This window comes from Hyla sarda, chromosome 7, assembly GCF_029499605.1.
Source record: "Hyla sarda isolate aHylSar1 chromosome 7, aHylSar1.hap1, whole genome shotgun sequence".
NCBI lineage: Eukaryota > Metazoa > Chordata > Amphibia > Anura > Hylidae > Hyla > Hyla sarda.
Window position 1 is genome coordinate 192,723,956 of NC_079195.1, and position 13,540 is coordinate 192,737,495.

A 13,540-nucleotide genomic window follows, 5' to 3' on the forward strand; every position below is an offset into this window, starting at 1 on the left:
TTTATATAAGGGTGTAGGTAAGGGTTAATTTAATTATCATATATTTTTATTTGACATATAAGTAATATGTGTACCAGGTATTGAAATATCTCCAGCCGTACACAAGTTATGTGGGAACATACATTTCCCATTGATTTGCATGGGACTTTAAACAAAAAACCCTGACCCTCACGAATCAGGCGTAGTTAAGGGTTTAATTAAACTATCCTATATATTAAGTGGACACATAAGTAACATGTGACCAAGTATTATCAAAATATCTCGAGCTGTTTGGAAGTTATACAGTAACAGAAATTTCCCATAGACTTGTATGGGACTTTAAACAAAAACTCCGCCCCTGACAAATGGGGGTGAGTAAGGGTTAAATTACCTATCCTATGTTTGTTTTTGACAGATAAGTAACATGTGTGCCAAGTTTCATGTTAATATCTTTAGCCGTTTGGACGTGATGCTGGAACATTCACACATTGGGGGAGATTTATCAAAGGATTTAGACTGGTTTTTCCCATCTAAATTTGTCGCACAGAAAGTCGCAGTCTAAATATGTGCGGCTTTTGCTTTAGAGGATTTTTAGAACATGATGCATTCTAGTCTATTGGCTAAGTAGTTTCCAAAATGGGGTCACACGTGGGGAAATCCACTGTTCTGGCACCATGGGGGGCTTTGTAAATGCACATGACCCCCGACTTCCTTTCTAAACAAATTCTCTTTTCAAAAGCTCAATGGCACTCCTCCTCTTCTGAGCATTGTAGTTCGCCCGCAGAGCACTTGACGTCCAGAGATGAGGTATTTCCATGCTCAGAAGAAATGGGGTTACAAATTTTGTGGGTAATTTTCTCCTATTACCCCTTGTAAATGTAAAATTTGGGGGGAAAAACTGCATTTTAGTGAAAATGTTTTGTTTTTTTTTCATTTACACATTTGAACAAAAAGTAGTGAAATACCTGTGAGGTGTTAAGGCTCCCTGTACCCCTTGTTACATTCCTTGAGGGGTGTAGTTTCCAAAATAGTATGCCAAGTGTTTATTTTTTTTTTATTTTTTTGCTGTTCTGGCACCATAGGGGATTCCTAAATGCGACATGCCCCCCAAAAACCATTTCAGCAAAATTTGCTTTCCAAAAGCCAAATGTGACTCTCTCTTCTAAGCATTTTACGTCCTAACATGGAATATTTCCATACTCAGAAGAGATGGGGTTACAAATTTTGGGGAGCCTTTTCTCCCATTACCCTTTATAAAAAACTTAAATTTTGTAGAAAAAAAACTGCACTTTAGTGAAAAAAATATTTTTTTTAATTTACTCATCCGACTTTAACAAAAAGTCGTCAAACACCTGTGGGGTGTTAAGGCTCACTGGACCCCTTGTTACGTGCCTTGAGGGGTGAAGTTTCCAAAATGGTATGCCATGTGGGGGCGTTTTCTGCTGTTCTGGCACCATAGGGACTTCCTAAATGTGAAATGCCCCCCAAAAACCATTTCAGAAAAACTCACTCTCCAAAATCCCATTGTTGCTCCTTCCCTTCTGAGCCCTCTACTGCGCCCGCTGAACACTTGATATACACATATGAAATATTTCCTTACTCGAGAGAAATTGGGAGGATTGTTATCCTTTTACCCCTTGTAAAACTTCAAAAACTGGGTCTACAAGAACATGCGAGCGTTATTCCTGTGAAACACCTAAAAGGGTTAACACACTTACCGAATGTCCTTTTGAATATTTTGAGGGGTGCAGTTTTTATAATTGGGTCATTTGTTGGGTATTTCTAATATGAAGCCCCTTCAAACCTGAACTGGTCCATGAAAAATTCAGATTTTGAAATTTTTTTTTAAAATTGGAAAATTGCTGCTTAACTTTGAAGCCCTCTGGTGTCTTCCAAAAGTAAAAACATGTCAACTTTATGATGCAAACAAAGTAGACATATTGTATGGTTTCAAAATATAATTTATTTGGAATGTCTATTTTCCTTACAAGCAGAGAGCTTCAAAGTTAGAAAAATGCAAAATGTTCAAATTTTTCATCAAGAAATGTTGCAAGTATCGACAAAATTTTACCACTAACAAAGTAGAATGTCATGAAAAAACAATCTTGGAATCAGAATGAAAAGTAAAAGCACCCCAGAGTTATCAATGCTTAAAGTGACAGTGGTCAGATGTGAAAAAAAATTGCTCTGGTCCTATAGTGAAAATTGTAGTTTGCTATGTCCTCCAGAAAAGAAAAACTGCTGTTTCCTTAAAGGGGTTATCTAGCATAAGAAAAACTAAACTGGTTCTCCACTACAGCTAATAGTGGAGATACACTGCTCAAAAAAATTAAGGGAACACCAAGATAGCACAACCTAAATCGTATGAAATACTTTCGTCTCTACATAGTTGAATGTGCTGACAACAAAATCACACAAAAATCATCAATGGAAATCAAATTTATCAACCCATGGAGGTCTGGATATGGAGTCACACTCAAAATCACAGTGGAAAACCACACTACAGGCTGATCCAACTTTGATGTAATGTCCTTAAAACAAGTCAAAATGAGGCTTAGTGGTGTGTGTGTGGCCTCCACGTGCCCGTATGACCTCCCTACAATGCCTGGGCATGCTCCTGATGAGGTGCAACTGGTGGATGGAGCGAGACATGATGTCCCAGATGTGCTCAATCGGATTCAGGTCTGGGGAATGGGCGGGCCAGTCCATAGCATCAATGCCTTCCTCTTGTAGGAACTGCTGACACACTCCAGCCACATGAGGCCTAGCATTGTCTTGCATTAGGAGGAACCCAGGGCCAACCGCACCAGTATATGGTCTCACAAAGGGTCTGAGGATCTCATTTCGGTACCTAATGGCAGTCAGGCTACCTCTGGCAAGCACATGAAGGGCTGTGCGGCCCCCCCCAAAAAATGTCACCCCACACCATTACTGACCCACCGCCAAACTGGTCATGCTGGAGGATGTTGCAGGCAGCAGAACGTTCTCCACGGCATCTCCAGACTGTCACATCTGCTCAGTGTGAACCTGCTTTCATGTGTGAAGAGCACAGGGCACCAGTGGTGAATTTGCCAATCTTTGTGTTCTCTGGCAAATGCCAAATGTCCTGCACAATGTTGGGCTGTAAGCACGACCACCACCTGTTGATGTTGGGCCCTCATACCACCCTCATGGAGTCTGTTTCTGACCTTTTGAGTGGACACGTGCACATTTGTGGCCTGCTGGAGGTCATTTTGCAGGGTCTGGCAGTGCTGTTTGCACAAAGGCGGAGGTAGCGGTCCTGCTGCTGGGTTATTGCTCTCCTACGGCCTCCTCCACGTCTCCTGGTAGCGCCTCCATGCTCTGGACACTATGCTGACAGACACAGCAAACCTTATTGCCACAGCTCGCATTGATGTGCCATCCTGGATGAGCTGCACTACCTAAGCCACTTGTGTGGGTTGTAGACTCCGTCTCATGCTACCACTAGAGTGAAAGCACCGCCAGCATTCATTAGTGACCAAAACATCAGCCAGGAGGCATAGGAATAGAGAAGTGGTCTGTGGTCACCACCTGCAGAACCACTCCTTTATTGGGGGTGTCTTGCTAATTGCATTTAATTTCCACCTGTTGTCTGTTCCATTTGCACGACAGCATGTGAAATTGATTGTCAATCAGTGTTGCTTCCTGAGTGGACAGTGTGATTTCACAGAAGTTTGATTGACTTGGCGTTACATTGTGATGTTTAAGTGTTCCCTTTATTTCTTTGAGCAGTGTATATGGAAAGAACTAGGGCTGCACAATATATCACAATCAAATCTCGATTTTTGCAAATTGCAATATATCCCCCTGGGAAATCCTGTGATTACCTGCGGCAACGAAATTCAAATGCTAAATCAGTGTTGCCCAATCGGGAGGCCTCCAGCTGTTGCTAAACTACAACTCCCAGCATCCCCGGACAGCCTTTGGCTGTCTGGGCATACTGGGGGTTGTAGTTTAGCAACAGCTAAATGCACCCTGGTTAGGAAACACTGTCCTAAATAATAATAGGAGAATTGGGAAACCTAAGCCTGATGCTCATCTAGCCCTCAGTCCCGGTTTCTGCTGTGTGCCTGACAATCAGCTGGTTCCAGGACCTTTCCTGCTCAGCCAATCAGTGGCCACAGCTGAGTCCTGAGTCAGGCCTGTGATTGGCTGAGCAGAAAGGTCTTGCAAGTCCCATAAGACACCGGACTGCATAGAGGGGAACAGGATCTGCAACAGACCTACAGGGGATCAGGGTAGGTAAGCATCAGGATTTTTTTTTTTTTTTTTTTTTTAATGTTTCCCCTCACGCCTCGGCACAATAGTAATGGAGGCGATGGGACATTGGGGGGGGGGATGTGAAAAGAGGGACAGAAATGAATTGGGGTGGGGTGAAATGGGAGAGATTGGACATGAAATTGGGTAATTTCCCCACTTGATTATATCGCATATCGAAATCGCAATAATTACCTCCCTAATCGCATAAGCACATTCTCCCAAATCATGCAGCCCTAGATAGAACCTTTTCAGAAGCCCCAAACCTTGTGGATAAGGATCTGTAAAATGGAACAAGCACAACAAAACTCAAATCAGTAGAATTCATTTGACATGAAAGATATGGACATCAACACTACAATCTGATTGTAAGTCAACAGTGAAGATAAACTCTTCAAATTTCATACAATAAAATTTGATTCAAAAGCCACAATACTTTTCCAAAATCTAGGTGTGCGTCCGGGTTAGGTAGGGCGAGAATTTTTACATTTTTGTTGATTCGTTTCAAGCCAGTTTATCAATTTCTGAATAAGTCTCTTAAAAGAAAAATCGGAATAATTGAGGAGAAGGCTGAGAAGTTCACATTAAAGGGCAGAGCTGATAATGCACATCATATAAAAAAGGTGCCAAGGGGCCTGTCAGGAAAACTAAATGGAAGACAAATCAATGTAGAGTAGAAGAAAGGTCCCAGATTCATACTAAAGAAGCAATCCAGGCTTTTTCGTTTTTTTTTCCCCATATGATGCACTCTCACCATCACTAGTCGTACAGCACTATTTGCCTTATTGCAGCACAGCTGCATCTACGAGTTACATTGTGCTAATTTGGTCATATGATCAGTGTGACTCTCAGAACATTACCTGAATTAAAGGGGTATTCCTGTGGAAAACATTTTTTTTAAATCAACTGGCTCCAGAAAGTTACACAGATTTGTGAATTACTTCTATAAAAATTTTTTAAATCCTTCCAGTACTTATTAGCTGCTGAATACTACAGAAGAAATGCTTTTCTTTTTGGATTTCTCTTCTGTCATGATTTCTTTTTGGATTTCTCTTCTGACCCCTGCTGTCCATTTTAGGAACTGTCCAGAGCAGGATATGTTTGCTATGGGGATTTTCTCCTGCTCTGGACAGTTCCTAAAATGGACAGCAGAGGTCAGCAGCGAGCACTGTGGTCATGCCGAAGAGAAATCCAAAAAGAAAAGCATTTCCTCTGTAGTATTCAGCAGCTAATAAGTACTGGAAGGATTTAGATTTTTTAATAGAAGTCATTTACAAATCTGTTTAACTTTCTGGCACCAGTTGATAAAAAAAAAAAAAAAAAAAAAAAAATTCCCACAGGAGTACCCCTTTAATTTGTCAAAAGGAAGTCAAACCTTGGTCCAGCTACTTCCTGTGATCTACTACGGCTGGGGACCAAAGTGTTTAAAAAAATATATATGTACTAGCACCATATTTATTACATGTCTAACGATCATTTAATAAATTTGGCACATACACATTGCCACAACAATACAAAAATATGAAAAAAATGTTCACCACTCACACTAACATTAATTCCCCTCATTTTTTTTTGCCATGATTTTCCCAAAATCACACCACAAAAGGTGCTATTGTACTGCAATTGTGCATATCACTGTAAAAATGTGTCACTTTACCGCAATTTTGTAATACTGCAGCAGAAACAGCCAAAGTGCAGTAAATATATGCTGTAAAAATTCAACTTGTGAACACAGCCGAAATACTTATTAAAATACCTCAATTATTATAGGTCAAACCACTTTCACCTTGTGGCAATATTTCTCTAAAAACGCACTTTAAATAGGAAAATGCATCAAAACTGCACATAATGTGAACTGACCCGACCCCCACTTCAGTCTATTGAGTTCACCAGGGTTAACTTCAACACTAGCAGCCTGATTAGATGGCTAGGTGCGGTGATCAAACACCATTCCTAAAGTCAGAGGATTTAAAGGAGATATCAAGCCAAAAGTGGTATAACTTAGCTTAAATAAATTATATATATATAAGCTCACCATGGCTCAAGGCACCCCAGCTGATTTGTTTTAAAATCAGACCCCTCTATAAACAGCCTTTAAGAATCCTGCACGGCTAAAAAAAAAATAAAAAAAAAAAAAAATAATAAATAACTACACATATTGGGCTTGTTTCCTGTGTGAGCTGCAGGGAGAGGCTACTGAGTGAACAGTGAGGCAAGTGTGTTGCCCTCCAGCCAATCAGGGACACTCAAACACGGCACCATGAAGCTGTCAGATCTCTGAGCTGAGGAGAAGGGAGTGTTAAGTGTCCATCAGTGTGATAAGATCTCTGGACTTCCTGTCTGGAGAGAAACAGGGTATGTGGTAATCAAAGATTACACTTCACATTGCAAAGTTATATAACTATCATGTGCAGCTATATAAAAAGGTAATTTCATATGGCTGGAGTTCTCCTTTGAAAGGGAAATACAAGCAGCATTACAGAATCATTTCTATGATTGATTTCCATCCAAAATGAAGCCTAACCCAAGCCTGTCATATCAGCTACAAGAGGTATGCACAAGGCATATTCTAGGATCTCTATATAATTCTCCAAAAATAGCCTCTGCTGCACTGTAAGCACAAAAGAAAAACAAAATTCCCAGAGTGCTTCTTTAGTGAAATTTGGTCTTTGGATGTAAGAGTTCCTGATTCTAGCTCTCATTAGGCTTTCTGTGATTCTCCTGATGTTTGAGGAAACGAGATCTCCGCGTAAAACTTTTACCACAGTCAGAACACGAAAACGGCTTCACCCCCGTGTGCATGGACTGATGTTTAATGAGGTTGGATTTCCGTGTAAAAAACTTCCCGCAGTCAGGGCAGGAAAAGGGCTTCTGTCCCGTGTGCATTATCTGATGATTGAGGAGGACAGACTTCTGGGTAAAGGATTTTCCGCATTCCTCACATGGGAAAGGCTTCTCTCCTTTATGAATTCTCTGGTGTATGACAACATCCGATTTCTGCGAGAAACATTTCCCGCATTCTGAACAGGAAAATGGTTTCTCCCCTGTGTGGATTCTCTCATGTCGAACAAGATCAGATTTGAATTTGAAGTATTTGTCGCACTGAGAACACGAAAACGGCTTCTCGCTATTGTGAATGACCTGGTGTTCATCAAGATCAGATTTTTTCGCAAAGAACTGGCCGCAATCAAAACAGGGGAAAGGGTTCTCACTGAAGTGGCTGCGCTGATGCTCGAGAAGAACGGATTTCCTTGTGAAGCATTTCCCGCATTCAGGACAGGCAAACGGGCGCTCCTCTGTGTGAACTTTTTGATGTTTAATAAGAATAGATTTCTGTGTAAAGCAACGGCCACATTCAGAACACGAAAATGGTTTTTCACCATTGTGAATCCTCTGGTGTTGAATAAGAACAGATTTCTGCGAAAATGACTTTCCACATTCCGAGCAAGGAAACGGCCGTTCCCCCGTGTGGATTCTTTGGTGCCGGACCACGTCTGACTTATGAGTGAAGCACTTGCCACACATGGAGCATGGGAACGGTTTTTCTCCTTTGTGGATCTTTTGATGTCTCATGAGATTTATTCTTTGGCTAAAACACTTGCCACAATCAACGCACGAAAAAAAGGTCTCAATAGTGTCATCTGACTTTAGTGCATCTGGAAAAGCATCTTCATTGTTAGAGTAGTCAGGTGGGCTACTGGGATATTCTTCATTATCTTCAGTCTTAAAGTCTGACGTTTTACCACTATTTTCTTCATCCGCTGAAATCAAACACCACAAGATAAAAGTCAGAGAATACCCATTCATTTCACTATTTGTAACAAAGCTAAGGAGGTATTGTATAACAATCAATACTTAATAATAATAATTTCCATTGGAGTTCCCCTTTTATTATTATTTTTAAATCAATTGGTTCCAGAAAGTTAAAACAGATTTGTAAATTACTTCTATTTAAAAATTCTTAATCCTTCCAGTACTTAGCGGCTGTACACTACAGAGGAAGTTCTATTATTTTTGAGTTTCTTTTCTGTCTGGCCACAGTGCTCTCTGCTGACACCCCTGTCCATGTCAGGAACTTTCCAGAGCAGGATAGGTTTGCTATGGGGGATTTGCTCCTGCTCTGGACAGTTCCTGACATGGACAGAGGTGTCAGCAGAGAGCACTGTGGTCAGACAGAAAATAAAATTCAAAAAGAAAAGAACTTTCTATGGAGCATACAGCAGCTGACAAATCCTGGAAGGATTAAGATTTTTAAATAGAATATAATTTAAAAATACCGTATGCTCAACTTTCTGGCACCAGTTAATTAAAAAAATTTATATTTTTTTTTCACCGGCGTACCCCTTTAACACAGAAAGTGTATCTACAGCCTCAATAGAATAATTGCCTAAACCAGCTAAATTCCTTCAAAAACACAGCCGCCCCTGACCTCAGGTCTAGAGGTGGTATTAAGGCTTGTCTCCATTCACTTCAATGGAATAGAGCTGCAATACCATGTAAGGACAAAGATGGCGCTGTTTTTGGAAGAAATTAGCTCTTGTTTTCTATTCCTGGACAACTATTCTAAAGGGTTACTCCGCTCCCCAGCGTCCGGAACATTGAGTTCCGAACGCTGTGTGCGGGCTTCCGTGTTGACGCCCGCCCCTCGTGACTTCACGGCCTGCCCCCTCAATGAAAGTCTACGGCAAGTGGCATCACATGACAGGGTGTGACGTCACAAGAGGGGCGGGCGTGAACACTGAATCCCGCACATAGCATTCGGAACTCAATGTTCCGGACGCTGAGGAGCGGAGTAACACTTTAATAGGTAAGTTTTGCCAGAACATGACTAATGGGAGAGAGTTCAAGGCATGACATCTTCTGATGTCTTTGTGAAGGGAGTGTGAGAGAAAGGACAGTCTAATGTGAAGCCTGATGGTCTAGATTAGTTTCTACACCAGTGTTTACCAACCAGGGTGCCTCCAGCTGTTGCAAAACTACAACTCCCAGGATGCCCGGACAGCCAACGGCTGTCCGGGCATGCTGGGAGTTGTAGTTTCGCAACAGCTGGAGGCACGCTAGTTGGAAAACCCTGTTCCACACCAACATAGAAGGGGATTCTTGACAGTAAGTGGGATAAAGCTATGGAATAGAGGAAGCTGGTATAGTGTACTCTGGTGGAAACCTTTTTTTTTTAATTTATTTTTTTTTATAAATCAACTGGTGGCAGAAAGTTGAACAGATTTGTAAATTACTCCTATTAAAAAAAAATCGTAATACTTCCAGTACTTATTAGCTGCTGAATACTACTGGGGAAATTTTTTTCTTTTTGGAACACAGAGCTCTCGACTGACATCTCTGTCCATTTTAGGAACTGTCCAGAGTAGGAGAAAATCCCCATAGCAAACATATGCTGCTCTGGACAGTTCCTAAAATGGACAGAGATGTCAGCAGAGAGCACTGTGGTCATGATGTCAGCAGAGAGCACTGTGTTCCAAAAAGAAAAGAATTTCCTCTGTAGTATTCAGCAGCTAAGAAGTACTGGAAGGATTAAGATTTTTTAAATAGAAGTAATTTACAAATCTGTTTAACTTTCTGGCACCAGTTGATCTAAAAAAAAAAATAAAAAAAATAATAATAATAAAGTTTTCCACAGGAGTACCCCTTTAATCTGTCTTCAAAAGGAAGTCAACATTGAACAACATTACAGGTTTTACAATGCATTTGGAAAGTCTGCAGACTTACAGTACGAGACACTGGACGCTCCTGCACTCTACATATAAGTTGATTTATAGCTTCTTGCAGCTATTTCTGTTTTGTTATGTAAGGACCTGCTATCTCTCAGTCATTTTGCCATGTTTCTTCATTTTTTCCTATTTTATGTGACATTTTAGAGACTTTGGATATCAATTACTAGTTTTTCATAGAGTTATCATTTCAAGGTACAGTGGTTTCAGTGTTTACCTAGAACCAATGAATATTATAACTTAAGGGACCCCTGTATACACATGCACAAGCAATAATGCCCAATCATGTGGCCTATTGATAATTTTTAAACAGATTTACACCACTAAATCCATGCCTCCCACACAAGGCTATCAGACCTAAAAGGAACCGTAAATGAAAATATACTGTAGAAAATCAGAAATACCAAGTTTTTACATTTACTTAGACAATTTAAAAGGAGAACTCCAGCAAAGGTTAACTTATCCCTTATTCACAGGATAGGGGATGAGTAGCTGATCGTGGGGGGGTCTAACCACTGGGAGCCCCCCGTGATCTCTGGGACAGGACCCCCACTATCTCAATGAGTAGCGAGTGTCCTCTACCGGTAGATGGCACGCGCTCCATTTATATCTATGAGAGCGCTGATGATGCCCGAGCGCTCCCATAGAAATGAATAGAGAACATGCTGCCTGCAGCATGCATTTCTCACTGAGTGCCAGGTCCTGTCCTGGTGATCGCGGGGGGGATCCCAGCAGTGAGACCCCCAGCTATCAGCTAATTATCCGCTACCCTGTAGATAGGGGATAAGTTATTGTTGGCAAAGTTCTCAAATCATCAGATTTTACCCTATATAACGCTTGGCCAAGTATTATATAAGGTAAAATCTTTATCCGCACCATCCCCGGGAGACGCTCCTGCCCCCAGGGATGGTGAGGATATGAACTTATAAACTAGCCCCTGCCAGCCCCGCAAGTAGTCCCCTGGGCGGGGAGCTCCTCTCACCTAGTCCTGTTCTTCAGCCGGCAGCGACGCCCCCTCCGCTTGATTGACAGGCCGTGTCATCACTCTGCTCACTGAAATGTCGAAGCAGAGCGATGGTGCGGCCCATCAATCAAGCGAAGGGGGCGTAGCTGCCGGCTGAAGAACGGGACTAGGTGAGAGGAGTTCCCTGTACAGGGGACTACTTATGGGTGCGGCGGGGCCTAGTTTATAACTTCATATCTTCCCCATCCCTGGGGGCAGGAGCATCCCCCGGGGATGGTGAGGATAAAGATTTTACCCTATATAATACTTTGCCAAGCGTTATATAGGGTAAAATCTGATGACTTGTTTCATTTAAAGACAGAAAATCGCTAGTAAATATAATCCTGACAACCAACCATCGTATAAAGTTATGTAAAAAGTCAGGTCCCTTTGTTGATGTAAATAGGAAGGCATCTCCTCTTTTCTTGTTAGTTTACACAGATAAAAGGCAGCAGTCGTGGTGATTTTACCTTGGCTGTTATCTGTAACACAATCCTCATCGTAATGCACTTCTGTAATACAATCCTCATCGTAATGCACTTCACTTCCCATATACTCGTCATCCCCTTCTGTATCTTCCACTTTTACAATGACCAGTTTATTCACCTATAACAGAAACATACAGTAAGAGATGACACAACATCTCAAGTAATGACTGTTCACCTTTATCCCAGTAACGTACCCCATGATCCGCCAGATCATCATCATCATCATCTTCATCGGACCAATCATCAGAATAAGGAGGACTCTGACTTCTCTCGGGTGTATTACTCTTGCTGGATCCCTCTGCAGGAAAAAAAAAGCATAGTTACGGAATATACAGGGTGCAGAGTAGGGCTGCAGCTAAGGATTATTTTAATAATCGATTATTTCATTGATTAATTGGAAAAAACGTCAAAATGCCAAAAAAAAAAAAGGTGTTCAGCTGATTCTATTTGAAAAATGATGTACATTGGCCATATTAAAAGTTTCTAGCATGTGATGTGACCAAACATCAGCAATTTGGGAGTTGTTTCTTTTTTTTTATGTTTACACCGGTTGTTGTACAGGATTATTAACCCCTTAAGGAACAAGGACGTACCGGTATGTCCTGGGTCCTTTCTCTTTCTAGAACGTGGGGCCACAGCCCCGTACGCCACATCTAAAGTGAAAGTAAACCAATGCCGGTTAGCTCAGGGAGCTGTTCGGGATCGCCGCGGTGAAATCACGGCATCCCGAACAGCTGTAGGACAGCAGGAGGGCCCCTACCTGCCTCCTGTTGTCCGATCACCGAATAACTGCTCAGTGCCTGAGATCCAGGCATGATCAGTCAAGTGGCAGAATCATTGATCAATGGTTTCCTATGAGAAACCATTGATCAATGTAAAAGATCAGTGTGTGTGCAGTGTTATAGTCCCCTATGGGAGCCATAACACTGCAATAAAAAAAAAAAAGAATATAATTTAACCCCTTCCCTAATAAAAGTTTGAATCACCCCCTTTTTTCCCATTTAAAAAAAAAAAAAAGGTGTAAATAAAAATAAACATATGTGGTATTTGGTCACTTTTTATATCATAAAAAAATTTATAAAAAGCGATCGAAAATAAAAAGTTCAGATCATGGCGCACAAAATGTGCCCTCAAACCGCCCCATATGGGGAAAAATAAAAAAGTTATAGGGGTCAGAAGATGACAATTTTAAACATAAACTTGCCTGCATGTAATTATGATTCTTTCCAGAAGTAAGACAAAATCAAACCTATATAAGTAGGGTATCATTTTAACCTTATGAACCTATAGAATAAAGATAAGGTGTCATTTTTACCGAAAAATGTACTGCGTAGAAACGGAAGCCCCCTATAGTTACAAAATTGTGTTTTTTCTTCAATTTTGTCGCACAATGATTTATTTATTTTCCCGTTTCGTTTTAGATTTTTTGGTAAAATGACTAATGTCATTACAAAGTAGAATTGGTGGCACAAAAAATAAGCCATCATATGTATTTTTAGATGCAAAATTGATAGAGTTATGATTTTTTTTAAAGGTAAGGAGGAAAAAATTTTACTGCAAAAAATGGAAAAACCCCTGGTCCCTGGGGTTAATGATCCTGTACAGAAACCAGCATACATTTGAAACTGTTGCATGGTTAGCAATAGGAAAAGGGGGAGCTAATTTTGATTGGTGGAGCAGTTTATTTTTTTTATTGGTTTTTTTTTTTTTTTTTTTTTTTTTTATATAGCACTCCTATACACATGGGGGTATGTGCAGACTGCAGAGCATTGCACCAGACCCATGTCTGTAGTACAGACTCTGTAGTACTACAAACACTAGGATGCAATGCTCTGCACATACTACCATGTGTATAGCAGTGTATGTACTACATACACACTGCTTTACCCAAGGGGGTATGTGCAGAGCATTGCACCCTTGCACACACTTTACTAAGTAGGGGCGTTCTATTACGCACTCTGATGCCACTTGTGCCATTATATTCCCTCCCCTGATGCTCCCTGTGCCATTATACCCCCTCCCCCTAATGACTCCTGTGTCATTATATTCACCCCCTCTTTCATTAT

The 13,540-nt window shown here is 41.0% G+C and overlaps 1 protein-coding gene across 1 annotated transcript in view; it reads right to left on the bottom strand.

Annotated features, from left to right (window-relative positions):
* Positions 1–5,558: 5,558 nt before the first annotated feature.
* Positions 5,559–13,540, bottom strand: part of LOC130282953 (oocyte zinc finger protein XlCOF7.1-like) — a 38,016-nt gene continuing 30,034 nt past the window's right edge. Inside the window, exon 12 of the mRNA XM_056531961.1 lies at positions 5,559–7,898. Coding sequence (XP_056387936.1) covers positions 6,949–7,898 — 950 coding nt within the window. The 3' untranslated portion in view covers positions 5,559–6,948. The remainder of the gene's footprint in view (positions 7,899–13,540) is intronic.